This window comes from Poecilia mexicana, unplaced genomic scaffold (assembly GCF_051168715.1).
Source record: "Poecilia mexicana isolate PSO_F unplaced genomic scaffold, ASM5116871v1 scaffold_7, whole genome shotgun sequence".
NCBI lineage: Eukaryota > Metazoa > Chordata > Actinopteri > Cyprinodontiformes > Poeciliidae > Poecilia > Poecilia mexicana.
In genome coordinates, this window is record NW_028263376.1 from 31,305,760 (window position 1) to 31,324,691 (window position 18,932).

Genomic DNA, 18,932 nt, shown 5'->3' on the forward strand with positions numbered 1-18,932 from the left:
TCTGAAGCCAAGAGTCAGAATTTTCAGAGAAACTCACAGAACGACAGAGATGCTCTGAGTTGCAGGATGTGAGCTGTTCGAAGCAGGAACTGATGCTAGATGGAGACCAGAGTGAGTCTGAATAAACGAAAATAACTTCTTACGCCATTCATGTCCCCAAAGTTTTGCTGCAATAATGATGGGGTAAGTTCGGAAAGTGCAAGAGAAATGACTCTTGGGCCATTTAGCTTCACTATTTACCTCTGTAATAGTTACTAAGTCTATAAAGGGAGATGCATTTGTGTAGAGCTTAAAGTGCTTGGGATGATTGCGAAAGTCATAGATGAATAAAGTGCCTTTGCAGGAATGACCGAGGATGAGTGAGCTTTGAACAGAAGGGATGCTGGCTGCGTTTTGGTGGAATATTAGAAATATATGATTTCTCTGAAGAATGATACGATTGCATAGTTCACATAGTCAAGAAATGTAAGCAACTGGTATTTGAAACATCCATCAGTGGGCAAAATTAAAAGAGCAAAATGATTTGATCTTTCGGAGCTACATGACGAATAAAAGGGATGATCTGGTTCTATTTTTGTCTTCTAAGGGATAAGGGATGAAGGGATGTAGAAATGAGGGATGAAGGGATGGAGGGACAAAGGGATGTAGAGGTGAGTTTACAAGAGGATTGATATCTGGGGTTTGGGTTGAAATGAAGGGGAGGGGCAGTGAGAGACTGCCAATCAGAGGCTGAAGAAGTGTGAGATGAGGAACGAGGATGAAGAGGGAGAGTAATTGAACAAGTAGTTGCTGGATGACATATAGCACCGCAGAGACTGCGAGAAAGACGTGCGGGCAGCAAATGCGGCAGTTATTCATGTTAAGGAAAACCCAGAATGTCCCAGGATTAAATTGTTGAAAACGGCCTGCTACCTGAGCTGGAGGTCTGGAAGGTAGTGCATATGTCTAAAGTCCCTACACTGAGTCCGTGACGCTCAGAGAATAGACTGTTAGTTCATAGTTCGGAGAAATGCTATTAGTTCATAAATCACGGAATGGCTTAGCGCCACAAAACGTAAAGATCAGCTGTAGTATCAACCTTCCTGACTTCTTGGGTCTTCTGATTGTGGACTGATCTGTGTTCACAACCAAACATGGAGAAGTGGCCTTCTGCTTCTACGTACCACAAATGTGAAACAACTTTCAGAAAACTGCAAGACTATTGAAACACTGAATTCCTTTAAATTCAGACTTAACACATGTATTTAGAGTTGCTGTTGAAACATTGCAAATTGTGTGTAATACTCACAAAAAAACAAAATGTTACTTCAATTGTTGACTGTGTTTTCTAGAACTGCATTTAAAAAAAAACGTAATGCAAGCACTCTAGAACTATCTTGTTTGCTGAAATGTGCTGGAACTTGAAATGACGGAGGAACTTCTGGAGATGATTACGCAAATGAAGATTCTTAATAAATCAAGAAAATTACGAACAACATCTTATTCATGAGACTGATTTGGGAAAGCAGAGCATCTTCGGTCAGAGGTTTCTTCTGATTCTGTGTAGAACAAATTGCTGCAGAAGATTTATTTATTTATTTATTTCCTGGCAACAGTCATCCACATCATGGCAAAATGAAGGTGAAACGGAAGAAGGATGTTATGTTGTGTAATTGCATGAAAGGGACAGAAAGGGGAGCTCTGCTTGTGTACGTTAAATAGATGTTTGAGAAGCTTGGGAGGGTAGGGTACGATGGTACAGACAAGAGCTTGAGCTCAGAGAGGATGAGGAGCAGGTATTGTAATACAACCCGGCTCCCACTAGGGGAGCTGTCGGTACGAGTGGAAGTCTGGAATCGGTGTGAGTGGGGACGAAAATGATGTCACCAGAGACACCAGATGAGGAAGCGGAGGCCCGGGATATTTGGACTTCAGCGGTGTTGCCATTGACCATTGAGTTTCTCTGGAGGAATGCTGAGATGTTGAGATGTGGACATGTCGGTGGCACTTGGCTGAGTCTCCGGAAGTCCGCAGCGATCCGGGGGGAGCCTGACACTCCGATGGAGGTCTATGAGCCGGCGTCGGGATCACGTCACCAAAGATGTTTGAGGAGGAAACAGACGTTGTTGTCTGAGAGGCTGAAAGGGATTCTTTCTCGAGTAGAGAGCCTTGAAAGGAAAGTGACGAGCCGGAACCTGAGGCCTTGATGAGTTGAGATGCCTGCGCTGGAGTGTGGATGTGTTGGTGTTGTTTGACTGAGGACCGGGAGGCGGCGGTGGCCTGAAAGAACGAGCCTGGAAGCTGACGCCTGTAAGCGGTCTACGGCCATGGGATTGGACTGTTGTTGGAGGTGGAGGATGAGCCTCGGATGGACGTTGAGATGACACCAATGAGGTGCGAGATGAAGCTCGAGTATCAAAGACGACAGAGCAGTGTTTGTGACTTGGAGCTTGACTAATTACTGGAAGGTGTTAAGAGAGGAAAAATTCTTGAACTTTAAAAACCTTTTGACTCGTTAAATCCTCTCTTATGCCCGGGTTCATAAAAATGCTGTGCGCAAAGACTGAGATCACGCAGAGATAACAGCGTCACAATAATCAGCATTTATTCAAGACAGATGCATACTATCACCAGACAAACACATCACAAAACATCAGAAACCTCAGAGCACAAACAACACATGAATTTACCTGAGAGAGAAAAGACAAAAGACGGAAACGACAAACAAAAAGCAAAGACGTCTTTGGAGAAGTTGCAAGAGCAAAATCTGATTTGTTACTCTGTGTGGAAAGTTTTATAGTAAAAGGCGTATTCTTATCTTTAATTTATTCAAATAAGGCGTATCTTTGCTCATCCAACCAGGAGCTATCTCTGACCCTCTATCTGAAGCCAGAAACCCCTGCCGTGTTTACGGCCTTTCACAGATGAGTGTGAAAAGCTAGAACTTCTCCTGATTGTTTTCCCACACAGACAAAAGGCAGTTCAAACGATCCTAGCAAACCATCTGCTGGAACTACAGGTAAAATAAAGGTCAAAAAGTCAGAATATGATTTCAAAACCACAATTAGGGCATTTGAATCAAGACATGTTAAGTTTTAAAACTAGCTTATTTTAAATGTATTTTCTCAACAAAGGGAAGAATATTTGGCAGCAGATGGAGTGTTGAAGATCATCGTATGAATCCGAAGGGTAGAGCTGAATTGGCACGTCGCATTCTGTGGCGAGTTGAATTTAAAGATTGGTAATCATAGCGAGAATCACTGGTCTGACAGTTGACAAAAACGGAACAGACTGAGATGAGTGGGTGAGCAGAGTATAAATAGATCGGCTGGAAAATTAGAGGTGTAGTTTGGGCGTGGCCCAGCTCCTGAACCCAAGTTAACACATTAACTTCATTTGTCAAAGTTTTCGTCCCCATCAGAAACAAAGGCAAACTAAGCAAAATGTAAATGCAAGTCAAGTTTATTGAGGAAAATAGAAAAAAAAGCAAAAGGGATGAAGATCTGAGAAGAAAAACAAATAAAAATGCTAAGAAAACTGAAGACACTGAAGAGAGATGAAGCTGCACATCAGTGGATCACAACGTCTGTAGATGTTTCTGATTATGATGCATTTCATCCTCACACAGCAGATCTGATGGTGGCTTCAGTCAGTTTCAAATAAAACTGAAACCATGAAAATATTAACAATATCATTTCAGCAGAATGCATTTTAGGCATCAGAAAGTAAAATATCACCAGTTCTAAACCTGCAACAAGGCCTCTGGAGAGTCAAGGCTGGTTTTCTGACTTTGGTTAAAAATAAAATGCATTCTTCCTAAATAAATGCAGAAAGACCCAGGCTAGGATTCAAACCCAGGACCTTGTTGCTGCAAGGCATTAGTGCTACTGACTGTGTTACTGAGCTGGACTGGAACATTAAAGCTGATGAGGGAAAAGTTTTAACCAGACTACAGAGTTTGGACAAAACCTGCTCCACAGGATCGCCATGGCAACCAAACTCCAAGTCCTGACATTTTATTATGTGATGCTAACTTTAACAAAGAATAACTAGAGGAAGAAAAAAACTAATAAATAAATAATAAACAAAAAATGACTGAAAGCAAAAAAAATTTAAAAAATAAATAAAAAAACGGAATCTGACATCTGAAAAAACAGTAAATTATTTCAGTTAATTAATTTGCCAGTTGAATATCATGCCAGTTAATCATGTTAAAAACATGGTAAATTAAGCTGCTACTGATTAAGTTTTCTCAAGATAAAGGAAATGAAAATCACCTGAAAACAAATGTGACAATAATACTTTTCAATGTTCTTCAATTTTAGAAAGATTTTAGGGAAGTTAGACCATAAACTCACTTTTGACAACGATAAAACACGTCCAGGTACTTGTAGCTCCCAATACAGGGATCTCCGAACACAGAGCTACTGACTAAGGTAGAGCACTCCGATTTCCCATGGCAGCTGCAGGTTTACAACAAAATCAGTTTTCTAGAAATTGTGGTATGGCATTTATTGGATTTATTAATTCATGTCCGGTTTGAAAAACATTTAGGAAAGACTGAAGCTCTGTACCTGTCATACACTGACTCTACATTCATAGCACAATCAGTATTCTTTGTCTGGTCGTCAGGTATCCCATCGGAGCACGTCGTCCGGTCACTGCGTCCATATGTAGCACTGATCATAAATATTACTCCTTTTTCTGTTGGAAGACAGAGAAGAAATGTTAGAAGTCTGAATGTATTCATGGTGTAACGGTCCAGAACCACCAGTAAAACCAGTGACCTTACCACAGTGGATGTGACTGACTGATCCCTCACATGTCACAAGGAATGAGAAACCTGGGGATGACCGAGATTCTGTTACAAGAGAGATTCAGATCATGTTAATGTCAGACACTGAAAAGTTCAGCTATCCATGATCTAAACCAAAATTAATATTTCATAATATTAGATTCAATAATCTTGTCTTCATGCTAAAACCTGCAACACTAACTTCTCAGATTTAGAAAATCACGTCCTGCCTGTTAAAAACAAACAAAAAACAAAATTAATCTCAAATGAAACGACAGAGGATTTTTACTTCAAGCTTCTTGGAGCTGAAAGCATCAAATTAAAATCTGGTTAGCAACTGAATGACAAGGAAACTATAACTGCTCAATAAACCCAGTAAAATAATGTTTTTAACAACAGACATTCAGACCACAAAGAGAAGAGAAGGATTTCACTCACATTGGTTTCCAGGATGGATCCACAAAGGAACAAAGTAAAAAGGACGAATTTCATCTGTATGAAAATAGGAAACATTCAGTTACTGTGAGATCTGACTGAGAAAAACTCAATGATTTCCTGAAATGTTTTCAACAAGCTGCTGAACTAAATGGCACATTTTAATGAATAAATATGAACATAAAAGCTTTTAGTCAGATACTATTCCTTTTTGTGAGTTTAAATCTTACTAAATGAAAAAATGTAGCTACAGGTTGACATTTTCCAGTTTCCAGTCAAATCTCACCTTGTTGTGATGAAGAGTCAAAGCAGCAGCAGGACTCACTGGAAGCAGTGTGCCTTCAACCAGGGAATGGAGGCTTTATAAACCTTCACTGATGATCTGACAGAGGAACAAAATGTCTTTACTCCTTCAACAATTCAGCCTGAGGAGTTTTTCTGACCAGAAGTTCAGGTTGGTGATGGTGTGTCACACCTGAAGCCATTTCTCCTCATTCCTGGTGGTAAATCACTGATCAGCTCTTCGTAGCCCCCAGCCCAGTGTTGGAAAATTAGTTTAATCATGCTAGTTGTAATGCTAGCTTTAACTTTGGTGCATGTTGAAATATTAGACTGATCCTGATTGTTTTGAGTTCAGTTTAGGTCAGATTTAGACTTTTGGAGTAAAATGTTTCTGTATGAAATAAACACATCTATTGTTCAAAGTGCACAGGGAGGATGGCCACTGATACACACAGTGTAAGGTAATTAATTTCTTCTTTGTGGCTTTGGTTTTCTGATAACCATGTTGAGCTGTCGAAGTGATTTTATGCACTTGATAATTTGAATAAAATGCTGGATGATTGTGAAGTAGAACAGTGACTTTTGTCTTCATGGTTTCACTTTTACACTCGACATTAACGGACCTGTGGATACAAGATAACAAAGAGCAACAGGTAGAAAGTATCTCGTTTCTTAACACCAGCTAGCAGGAAACATCAGACTGAAAATGTTGGGATGGGAAATCTAGTTTTATTTATCATACCTTGATGTAAATACATTTAGGAAGAGAGAAGAAATAAATCTTTGATATTTCAGTCTGGAAATGGTCACCAGGTCGTTTCTCAGGCCGTGGGATTCTGGAAAAGCACAGAGAGAACCGTTATCTGTAAATGTGATGTTTCTGCACCAGAGTCTGTGCTGCTTTGTCTGGGACTGGAGGTTCATGTTTATGATTATTTATGTTGAATGAGGATTAAGATTTAGGCATAAATATGAGGTGTGGATGGTGTGATATCTAATCATAAGAGCTCCTTCTCAAAGATGAAATGTTTAAAGCAAACTTTAGAAAAATAAAAGCCTGACATTAACACTCTGACTTCTGGGAAACAGCAAAAGGTTAAATAAGCTCTAATAATCAGGAATGTGAAGAATATCTTCAGGATTGACCTTCTGACCCCGACCCTTCCCCTTACTCATCCTGGTCACAAGTAAAGTGGACCTGGCCGTTCTGCTCGTTATTTTAAAGATTCCTTGGAGGTTTTCTCCAAATACTTGAGCTCCTCAGTGAAGGAAAGGATCTTGAACAATGCAAAGCCATTTACACATTCCTCCATCAACACAAGAAGCACAATCCTGAGTTATTGCCTTCAGCAAAAATAACAAGTGAGTCTTTTCTTGACTTTTCAGAAATAAGATTGAAATACCCAGATTAGTTTGTTCTCTGGAGTTTTTCTTATCTTAATCATGCAACAGCCCAGGAGCGAAATGTGGAGAGAAAGAGGCCTGGGAGTTCCTGACAGACCGGCCTGTGTGTGTGTGTGTGTGTGTGTGTGTGGGTGTGTGTGGGGGGGGGGGTGTGTGTGTGGGGGTGTGTGTGTGTGTGGGTGTGTGTGTGTGGGGGGGGGGTGTGTGTGTGGGGGTGTGTGTGTGTGTGTGGGGGTGTGTGTGTGTGTGTGTGTGTGTGTGTGTGTGTGTGTGTGTGGGTGTGTGTGTGGGGGGGGGGGTGTGTGTGTGGGGGTGTGTGTGTGTGTGTGGGGGTGTGTGTGTGTGTGTGTGTGGGGGTGTGTGTGTGTGTGTGTGTGTGAGACCCTAACACTGTGTGTTCTGGTTAATGCTCTCAGCGTCTGTTGCTCTCTGACCGGTGTTATAGATTAACTGGTGGCTAAATTTATTTGGATATTTTCATTTGAGTTGCTCTTACACCTTTATAATATTTGTGTTAGGATTTGAGTTTTCTGTGTTTGTTGTGATCCTGTTCCCTGTGAATCTCTGTGTTGTCCTGTCTGCTCCCTACCTGTTTCCCAGGTGTGTCTAGTTCCCCTAATTACTTCCTGTGTGTTTAAGTCCATGTCATGACCGGTGTGGTTGGTGCGGTGGTGAGGAGAGACGCTGAGACCCAGGTTATGGTGATGATGAAGATTTAATGATAATAAAGCACACAAACAGTCCAAGGCAGGCAGCACGGCAGGAACAAGCACGCAGCTAAATACCGGTAGCAACTGTCAAACGGACTAGACGGAACAAACACAAACCAGGACTTAACAGTTCTACTGGCGAGTGATACAAAGCAAAGACGATGACGAACGACGAGGAACACAGACAACAGGAGGGTTTAAATACACACGGGGTAATCAGGGGAATGAGACACACCTGGGGAGCAATCAACGGGGAGGACAGGACAGACACTCACAGGAACACAGGACTGAACACAGAGAACTCAAAAATAAACATACGGAAACACGGAACATGACAGTCCACCTGTTGTCTCTGTCTCTTGTCAGATCCTTGTCATTTGTAAGTTGTCGTTGTTGCACACAGTTGTACTGAGAAGTCCTGTGCCGACTCAGCTCTCGTCTTCAGTCTTTAGTTTTCAGTTGCTACTGGTACTTAGCTGATGCTAAGTTTCCTGCTGCCGCCTGAACTGGACTGTCTGGGCTGATAATTAAATCTTCATCTGGGTTCATCTGGGTTCATTCTCACCACCACAAACCACATCTTGACAATTTGATGCATGCTAACACTGTCATTTTGTATAGATCGGGTTGGAGAACTGGAGCGCTAATATCTCCCGATTGACAGATTAAATAAACAGAAACCACCTCCAGACTTGGTGTCTTGTGGTTTGTCCGATCACCACATAACACACACAATGCAGAGGTCCACCGGTCACACCAGCTCATTTACAGAAGACCTGGCTACTGCAGATCCATGTGTCATTTCTTCATTATTTTTTCTCGTAATTTAACTAACCATCTTCATTCTTTTCATCAAATGACCCTAATTCTCAACCATGAGAGACAGCGCTGAAAAAACAATTGTCTTATAAACTTTTACATCAGAAACGGGTTAAAATCTTCACTCAGACTGAGAATCTGAAAGTGTCACCAGTTAATCCATGTCTGCTTCCTAAAGAGCGAGGTGTCCATTAGACGAGAATCAGCGACAGGTAGGAACATCGGCTGTCGTCATAGTTTGGTGGTTCAAACAGCTCGAAACTCAGCGACCGCTGGTTCAGTTAGCATTATCGTCTGTTTCAGTTCTTGGACCAGCTTATATTGTCTACAAAATAATATTCACTTGCTGCCAACATTTTGGAGGTAATGTTGTTTGCCAGACAAACTTTAACTGTAAGAATATTGTCAGGTTACCAAGTTGCACAGCTTTGCTTCTGCAGCCGAGTGAAGTCTTAAAGTGCAAACGAAATAATGTGGCTTCCATTAAATGAGCAATGAATTAGTTTGCATGATATCATAATTGTTTACATTGATTGATATGTTTGCAGAGCACGACAGTCAACATAAGACTGAAAAGACGTAAAATAATCGTCGTTACTCTAACAATGCTGGGTGGTTGTACAAATCCGGACTGTTTAGTACAGCCTCCTCCTGAAGTGGGGTATATTTTAGTGATCTTTGAATATATTCTTAAATATTCCTTCATATACAAGGAATTATTGTGTTTTGAAGAGCTCTTAGAGAATGTAGAGACATTTTCATATCCATTTATTTACGTTTGTCTCATTTTGACCAGGAAACAACAAAGCCACCCAATTTTTTACAAACGTCTGGTTGAGGAACCCGTTTGGCTGTCACTCGTTAATCTTAATGCGGCTCGTTCTGTTTTTAAGTTTATTTCCCCTCGTCAACAGCCTGCAAACTGTTTCCCGGTAGAAAACACCCAGACTAATACTGTAGATACGGCTCATAATCTGTTGGTGTGTCTGACAGTAATGTAGGAACGTTTATTATTATAATTTTGGCTTGTCAGTTTGGATTTCACCAACAACAACATTGGCTGTTAATTTGTATCATTTAGATGAGATTTTATTGACATTACTTGATATTCTTCTCTGTTTGGACATGTAAACACCACAGGAAACACCATCAGGTATGTGATTTAAATGTTATTAAATATGATGACACCAATCATCACTGCGATTAGTGTCGCCAAAAAAGAAGAAAGTTCAGAAACAGTGCAGTTTCATTGCAGGATCTGAGCCACAATACATGCTAGGCTACATTCGAATAGTTCACAAGGTTGATTTTTATTGTCATAGATTCTTACTTCCTGAAACTCCTAGATTTGGTAGCTTCAAACTGTGCAGTTTATATACATAACTAGAAACAAACTCTTCTCTGAAAATATTCAAACATTGTGTTCTGATAGAGAGGGAGGCTACGACTATAGAGAAAACTTCACATGTTCCAACATCGATGAAAACAATGTGCATCTCAGTCACTGGAGTGAAGATTTGGAATAAACTCACCAAAGAGTTGAAGCAAAGTCCAAGCATGAAGTATTTTAAGAAAAGTCTCAAAATAGTTATTCAAATGAACAGGATGATGAGTTTGCTGGGAATTACAGCTCTGTTGATGACTTGGGCAACTGGGTGTAAGTTTATGTGTTTGTATAAATGGGTATACATTATGTACGTACATATGCACGTAGATGTTTGTGTGTGTATATGTGTATGTATCATTTTCAGCTGGTTGAGGAAATATTTTTTTCTTTTAGAAGGTGAAATGGGAATATTATTTATGTTATGAAATACTGAATGGTAAAGGGGTTTGATTATATAAGTTAAACTTCATCACACTCCTGAGACTCAGTCACCAGACACGTGGTGTATTTACATATTTGGTAGCAAGGTATTGTGTTTAGACTTAGAAATATAAAAGTCTTTGTTATTATGTTTTGCTAGTGAAATGTCTTCTATCAGGGTTAGGGTTATAATTATCATATATCAGGATTTCATATTTTGCAAATTCAGAAGGAATCGTTAGCTCCAACATGTGTCCAGAGATATTAGTAAGGTTTTAAATACTGAACTCATCCAAGAGTAAAATAACTGGGATTTCATAGAGCAGATAAAGACATTAATGGTTTATGATTCCTGTATAAACCCAGAGAGCAGATGGAGACGCTGACAGAATCACGGTCCACATCAAGACCAAGAATCTCTGTTAACAGAAAATCCCACCTGGCTGCTGCAGCCAGTATCTAAAACCCAACCGGGTTTTTCCATCCCAACATTTTCAGTCTGGTGTGACCTGCTAGCTGGGCTGGGGGCTATGAAGAGATGATCAGTGATTTACCACCAGGAATGAGGAGAAATGGCTTCAGGTGTGACACACCATCACCAACCTGAACTTCTGGTCAGAAAAACTCCTCAGGCTGAATTGTTGAAGGAGTAAAGACATTTTGTTCCTCTGTCAGATCATCAGTGAAGGTTTATAAAGCCTCCATTCCCTGGTTGAAGGCACACTGCTTCCAGTGAGTCCTGCTGCTGCTTTGACTCTTCATCACAACAAGGTGAGATTTGACTGGAAACTGGAAAATGTCAACCTATAGCTACATTTTTTCATTTAGTAAGATTTAAACTCACAAAAAGGAATAGTATCTGACTAAAAGCTTTTATGTTCATATTTATTCATTAAAATGTGCCATTTAGTTCAGCAGCTTGTTGAAAACATTTCAGGAAATCATTGAGTTTTTCTCAGTCAGATCTCACAGTAACTGAATGTTTCCTGTTTTCATACAGATGAAATTCGTCCTTTTTACTTTGTTCCTTTGTGGATCCATCCTGGAAACCAATGTGAGTGAAATCCTTCTCTTCTCTTTGTGGTCTGAATGTCTGTTGTTAAAAACATTATTTTACTGGGTTTATTGAGCAGTTATAGTTTCCTTGTCATTCAGTTGGTAACCAGATTTTAATTTGATGCTTTCAGCTCCAAGAAGCTTGAAGTAAAAATCCTCTGTCGTTTCATTTGAGATTAATTTTGTTTTTTGTTTGTTTTCAACAGGCAGGACGTGATTTTCTAATTCCAATAGGTAGTGTTACAGGTTTTAACATGAAGACAAGATTATTGAATCTACAATAATGAAACATACATTTTGCTTTAGATCATGGATAGCTGAACTTTTCAGTGTCTTAATATTAATATGATCTGAATCTCATTTAACAGAACCTCAGCAGTTCCCAATAAAATCTCTTCGGGTGGCATGTGAGGAATCAGTGGTTCACATAGTGTGTGGTAAGGTCACTGGTTTTACTGGTTGTTCTGGACCGTTACACCATGAATACATTCAGTTTTCCAACATTTCTTCTTCTGTTTCCAACAGAAAATGAGATGATATTTGTGATCAGTGCTACATATGGACGCACCGATCAGACGACGTGCTCCGATGGGATACCTGAAGACCAGACAACGAATTCTGCTTGTGCTACAAGGGCATATTTAGTGTTTGAGAGGTACAGAGCTTCAGTCTTTCCTAAAGGCTTTTCAAACCGGACATGAATTAATAAATCCAAGAAATGCCAAATCACAATTTCTAGAAAACTGACTTTGATCTGAATCCACAGATGCAACGGGAAATCGGAGTGCTCTGTCTTAGCCAGTAGCTCTGTGTTCGGAGATCCCTGTGTCGGGACCTACAAGTACCTGGAGGTGCTATATTTTTGCCTAAGTGAGTTTATGGTCTAACTTCACTAAAATCTTTTTAAAATCCAAAAACAACGTTGAAAAGCATTAATATCACATTTGTTTTATTCAGGTGATTTTAATTTCCTTCCTTCATCTTAAAAACACACCATCAGTAGCAGCTTTATTTGCCATGTTTTTAACCTGATTAACAAACAAACCCAGATTATCAATTGGCAAATTAATTAACTAATATATATAGCAACAAGGTCCTGGGTCTTTCTGCATTCATTTAGAAAGAATACATTTCATTTCTGCACTGAAGTCAGAAAACCAGCCTTGACTCTCCAGAGCAGGGGCGCTGCCAGGAATCTTGGGCCCCGTGACAAAAGATTAAATTGGGCCCCCCATGCGCATCTGCTGTTATTTCTTCAGTTTATTTGACCCATTAAAATTGTCACAATTTTAAAGGCTTAAAGCTGCCTTGCTTTCTTTGATGCATTATTGATACTAGTACAATATTTACTGCTCATGAATTTTACACTTAGATTACTGAAATGTCTCTCCCCACGAGCAACAATCATAGGCAATGTGCAAAATATACATGAAGCAATCCAGACTTCTCAAAAATGCTATGTAGTTGCATTTTATTCAAGCTTCAGTACATAACATTAAATAATTTCTATGAAAGAAAAAATAATTTTGTAAAGGCCCCTTGTTGGTCAGGAGCGCCCCTGCTCAGTATAGGGGCCCCTGCTCAGTATAGGGGCCCCTGCTCAGAATAGGGGCCCCTGCTCAGTATAGGGGCCCCTGCTCAGTATAGGGGCCCCTGCTCAGAATAGGGGCCCCTGCTCAGTATAGGGGCCCCTGCTCAGTATAGGGGCCCCTGCTCAGTATAGGGGCGCTGCATAGCGCCGCTATACTGTCACAACAAGGTTGCAGGTTCAGAACTGGTGATATTTTTACTTTCTGATGTCTAAAATGCATTCTGCTGAAATGATGTTAATATTTTCCAGAGTCATTATAAAATAATCGGCCCTGAAGCCACCATCAGATCTGCTGTGTGAGGATGAAATGCATCATAATCATCTACAGACGTTGTGATCCACTGATGTGCAGCTTCATCTCTCTTCAATGTCCTCAGTTTTTTTTTAGCATTTTATTTGTTTTTCTTCTCCAATCTTCATCCTTTTTGCTTTTATTTCAACTTTCCTCAATAAACCTGATTTGCATTTACCTTTTGCTCAGTTTGCCTTTGTTTGCTACAAACAGGCTGATGGGGATGAAAATTTTGACAAACTCCTTCCAAACTATGAAGGCAGTTAAAAACCGTTTCCAGTCTGAACAGGAAGGAACTGGTGGAGGATGTTGGTTGAATGTCTGTGGGAACGCTGCCTGCTGACATCTGGATCAGTTCAAGATGGCCGCCAACTAGGGTTGCCAGCCATCCCATAAAATACAGACTCGTCTCGTATTTGGTTGTTAAATGTTGCGTCCCGTATTGAACTGATACGGGACGCAATTTGTTCTGTATTTCTATAAATGTCCGATAGACACTCCTACACACACATATCAAGACTAATTGTAACAATAATGACCAAAATAAAACACAGGATATATTAAGGTCAGCTAAATTGTCTTGGTGTGAGCTAATGGACCCCCAGAACGCTACGGACTGACGCTCTTGTGGTTGCCTAGAGACGGACACTATGCAGCCGCGGTGAGCTGCTATCAACCGCGTCTTTTTCAGACATCCTCAACCCGATTCTCCACCATCATAAGAACCAAAACCTCTCGTAAAGATGTGAGAGGGAAGACTCAAATCCCAGGCTGAACATGTTAGTGAAGATGAATACAGGCAATTAAAACAAATGTGCTCGTCCCGGCGCGGTGTGCTGCATGATGCCAGACAGAATGGATCAGGAGAGGAACCAAAGACCCGGTTAGAACCTAAAGAACCAGACATCAGCATCTCTTCATCCCTCAATCAAATCCTGAGGTTGATATGATACAGAACATTTTGCTATGATTGAATAAGTTTCTTTTTGTGGTTTTGACTGTTATGGTTTGATTATTAGATAATCAATTATTTGCTTATTTAATCTATAGTTGTATCAGCCAAAATAATACAAATGGCCATTTAAAGAACAAATCACATTAAGAGATTAACAGTAAATACATAAATATTTCCTACTTTAAAAGATTTGTGGGGACTTTCTGTTTGTTTTATTAAGAAATGTTGACATATTAATTCAGTGGTCGTTTCATGTATGTCAGACACAGACCTGCAGCCCAGGGGCGGTTCTAGATGGGGGCCGCCAGGGCTACAGAAGAAATTATGCTAAATAAATGTATTTTGTTAATATTCAGAGGTGGATTTTTTTTATCCTTCACAATTTTATTTTAACAATGGATTAAAAATTATACAGATGCACTTTCAGCTGCTGTATTGAGAGAGGATCATACTTTCCATCTGCTAGATCAGGATCTGCAACCTGGATCTCTGGAGACACAAGTGGCTCTTTGGTTCACTTCTTATGTCAGATGATGAAATATCGCTCTGTTTTTTTGTTTCATTCTTTTTTAAGTGTTGCCGTGGAAAAACACTGACTGTCCTGGCCTTCGTGGTAAATTTAGTCTAGAATCAATCAATCAAATTTTATTTGTATAGCACATTTCATTAGAACCAGCCTCAAACCCAACTCCTCACTTGTGTAAATATTTTAGTAATACTCTTTACAATACCAACATTTTCACATAACTTTTATACTTTTGGAGCCCTGCCTCAGGACACATTTTGATTATTAGATTAGTTCAATCTGGAAAGACTCAGATGGACAAAAAGGGGAACAATTAAAAGATTTAATGACAGGAATGAATAACAGTTCTTTGGCGCTCAGACCCCGGCAGCTGATCTGAGCTGAGATTTGATGTGAACTCGATGAACATCCCGATAACCGATTAGGGATGCTGTCCCCCCAGGGCCAGACCCTGGTGGTGGTGGTCAGGAAAGGGAGCCATCCTGGAGAGCCGAAGGATGTTGGTGGAGCAGGGGAGGTGGTGGGTTGAACACAGCTGGGAAGCGGCTGACGGCTTCGGTGTGGATCCTTTATGCAGAGCCTGATTGCTGATTGAACGCGCCAGGTGAGGTCCAGCGCTGAGGTCGGAGATGAGCATAACGCCGATGGGCGAATGGAGGGGGCGGAGTCTGAACTTCCGCTTTAGCTCCATGTGTTTTGATCAGTTACTCAGTACTTGAGCATTTTACCAAATACATTTTACACTTGCTTAATTAAACATGTTTAAGGTGTGCTACTCTGATTGGAGTACACTTTGGGAGTGCTCTATGCATGAATGATTGCTCTCTGGGTCACATTTTTAAGGTTTTGTTGGCTATAGTTGCCTTTATTTGGAAATAGTTTGACAGGAAAGTGGGTAATGAGAGAGGGGGAAGACATGCGGCCTGTGACCACCGCCACGATGACTAAGGCCTCAATATGTGGGTTGTCCTTTGCGCCATCACAGCAGCTCCTCTGGATCACTTTTTAAAAACAAAAACACTGCCATAAATATTGTCTATTGTTGCAGCGGCCATCCCACCCCATGACCCTAGGGTGACACGCAGTGGTGGGCGGAGGTCCACCACTGCGCGCTAACTGAATATTTACCACATTTGACCTATTATTTTTTTAAACGACGGAAAAATTTAAAGCCCGTCGGTCATTTGACAGGTTATAATTAACACCCTTGACTGGTGCACATGCGCACATATTACAGACTTTACGCAGAGTTCATCGCAGAGGCAACTAAAATCAATCAATAAAAAAATCCTTTCTGCATATCATCTCATGGACACTGAACTAAATGGGTCTTTTTGACCGGGAGCTGACAGAGTGTTGAAGAGTTATGGACCGGACGCCTTGGAGAGTCTGGTTCAGAAGCGCATTACAAACCTTTGGTAGAAACGGCGCGTTAAATTTCAGTCTCCATTACATGCAGAACAGAGAAAACTAAAGAGAACTCAATGTTGTGTTAATTCATTTATAGTCTAAACAGAGGAGCCAGCAGTTTATTTTGAGAAAATAAACTGCAGACATTAATTAGACCGTAACATGCGCATCCCGCTGCACATGTTAAAAATGCTTCATCTGACCTCCAAACTTTAACAAATTCCTAAAACATCACACTCTCATTCAAATCAGCTGTGATTTTTAGAATGCTTCTTTGAATTGTTCTCAACATTTCATACACTCCATGTATGGCCATATCTTCATCTGCCTCACTCTGGGTTTTTCACAAGTTTGTACTTAACACAAATATCTGTATCTTTCTCAATCCTTTGACAATCCTGACTAAATTGCTCCCAATGGTGAAACATGTCAGCCTTAGTCATTCTGCAAAGTTTGGCAAGAGTCAAATTCACATTTATCTTGTCCAGCAACATGTCTGAACATGAACATATTTCAGCCTTATCTAACTTTATCTAAGGGGAATTCCAAGTTTAACTGAACCACATAAACTATAATATATATTTGACCATAGTATGATTTGAATTTGGAGAATTTTTCTCATTTCATTTCCAAACTTTTCTGCATTAAAACCTCTTCAAATTCAAAAGTGGCCTGATCCTTGAAGGAAGTAATGCAAGACAGTTTAGCTGACTGAGGACGTCAATAAAGTACTGATGTACATTTCAACAGTACATTGCACCCAGTACACTGCTGCACATTGGCACTGTCCTGGTGGAGAAAACAGGAGACGTTCAAGAACAGCTGATCCAAACAGAGAGTTCTCTGCATCATCACAACGGCTGATAACCATGGAACCAACTGGACAACAACAACTGCACACTGCTGCACAATAGATAACCAGCGTCTAGCTGGATATCTGACCTCTGACCTGTGAAGAGAGCAAACTAGCTCTACGCTTGTCATTTCCCAGAATGCATCTGGCCACTCCCAGTAATCTGCTCCTAAGTTTGGCTGCACTTTATTCTGAGTGTTGCTGGTGAAACTGAATCAAAAACATGGATACTAAAGATAAATTCATACTGTTGAATTTATAGCATTTTAAAGCACATTTTTACAGTTACTTGAATCATCTAAGCACAGCTCTGAAATATTTCCATAATCTGATAAAACCTGACACATCCCTGCCTCATCATCACCAGCCTGGACTTCTGGTCTGAAAACCTCAACAGGATGAATTGTTGCCTGGATAAACACATTTTGTTCCTCTGTCAGATCATCAGTGAAGGGATATAAACCCTCCATCCCCTGGTTGAAGGCACACTGCTTCCAGCCAATCTGGTTTCTGCTGCTGCTTTGATTCTTCATCACAACAAGGTAAGAATTGGCTCAACAAACCCAAAAGGAAAACCTGCTTACAATTCTGTTCTTCTACTATATTTTATGATAAAATCTGGTTCTGGTTCTCTGAAACATGAAAACTTGTTTCCATCATGTTCACATTGATGGATGAAATGTATCATTTGGTCCAGCAGCTCTTTGAACATCTAGAAAATCATCGAATATTTTCAGTCATATCTCAGAGTAACTGAATGTTTCTTGTCTTCATACAGATGAAATCTGTTCTTTTTACTTTGTTCCTTTGTGGATTCGTCCTTAAAGTAAATGTGAGTGAAATCCTTCTCCTCTGTTTGCTGTTCAGACAATCAGTTGTTAAAAATCTACTTTTAGTGTTTTTATCTCTGTACTTTGTGAAACAGGCAGTGAAACACTGAAATGTGTCTGTGTGAACAGCAGATAAACGATGATAACTTTATTTTCAATCAGCTCTAAAAACTGTGAAGACAAAACAGTTTTTTGTAAGTAATTATTGTTTATATCTGTTTCTTTTGATTAACAGGGAAAAAGTTCATCAGGAGGTTTGTGCTTTAATCTTTCTGGTGTTCACAAGGTGGCGCTGCAGGTTTTAGTACGAAGACAAGCTGGGCATGAAGGCTGATGTTGGACGTTCATCATTTATTGGATCTAAAACTGTTAAACATGAATGTGTCTTTGGATCCTGGTGTCTGGACTTTTCTGTGTCCTGATATTAATATGATCTGAATGTCTCATATGCAGCATCCCTCCCAGAGGAAAAATCCCTCGTGGCATGTGAGGGAGCAGTGGCTCGACTCCACTGTGGTAAGGTCACTGGTTTCACTGGTCGGTTCTGGAGCATTACACCGTGAATACATTCAGGTTTACAACATTTCCTCTTCTTTCTTCCAGCCAGAGGTCAGGCTATCTATGTGACCAGTGCTTCATACGGACGCACCAATAAGAAGACGTGCAGCGCTGGGAGACCTGCCGACCAGCTAGAGAACACTGAATGCTACACATACAGAGAGGAAGTTGGTGAGAGGTACAGAGCTTCAGTGTTTCCTGAAGGTTTATCAAACTGGATGTGAATGAATGAATGAGGAGGTCAAAGAAAGGAAAATCACTGACTTTGATCTGAATCCACAGATGCAACGGGAAACAGTGGTGTAAAGTCAGAGCCAGTAACTATGTGTTTGGAAATCCCTGCTATGGGACCTACAAGTACCTGGAGGTGGAATATATTTGTTACGGTGAGTTCAGGCTCTCACTTCACTAAAATCTGTCTACAAACAGGAACAGCTTTAAAAACTTGGTGCAACACAAACAGCAACTTTATGGATGTTTTCTCTAATCTACTTTAACTGAACAAATCTAAACAAAAAGCATTGAGAAGCTTATATATTCTGTTTTTTAACTTAATTAAACCCAGAATATCTGATTGGCAAATTAATTAAATATAAAAAAAATGTTTTTTTAATATCTAGAAATCTGTCA

The 18,932-nt window shown here is 40.2% G+C and overlaps 1 protein-coding gene across 1 annotated transcript; it reads left to right on the plus strand.

Moving 5' to 3' along the window:
• Nucleotides 1-11,175: 11,175 nt before the first annotated feature.
• LOC106906807 (L-rhamnose-binding lectin CSL3-like) lies at nucleotides 11,176-18,714 on the plus strand. Its single transcript, XM_088007558.1, has 6 exons — nucleotides 11,176-11,942; nucleotides 12,054-12,157; nucleotides 15,077-15,154; nucleotides 18,198-18,260; nucleotides 18,348-18,480; nucleotides 18,585-18,714. The coding sequence occupies exons 1-6, from the start codon at nucleotides 11,767-11,769 to the stop codon at nucleotides 18,712-18,714; spliced, it is 684 nt and encodes a 227-aa protein (XP_087863684.1). The 5' UTR covers nucleotides 11,176-11,766.
• The last annotated feature ends 218 nt before the right edge of the window (nucleotides 18,715-18,932 follow it).

Bases quoted from the DNA above. Each gene is read 5' to 3' on its own strand.
- LOC106906807 (XM_088007558.1), top strand. From the start codon at position 11,767: ATGAATACATTCAGTTTTCCAACATTTCTTCTTCTGTTTCCAACAGAA. The intron at 18,261-18,347 runs GTAAGGTCACTG...TCTTTCTTCCAG, and splicing joins AGTGGCTCGACTCCACTGTG to CCAGAGGTCAGGCTATCTAT. The intron at 18,481-18,584 runs GTACAGAGCTTC...CTGAATCCACAG, and splicing joins AGAGAGGAAGTTGGTGAGAG to ATGCAACGGGAAACAGTGGT.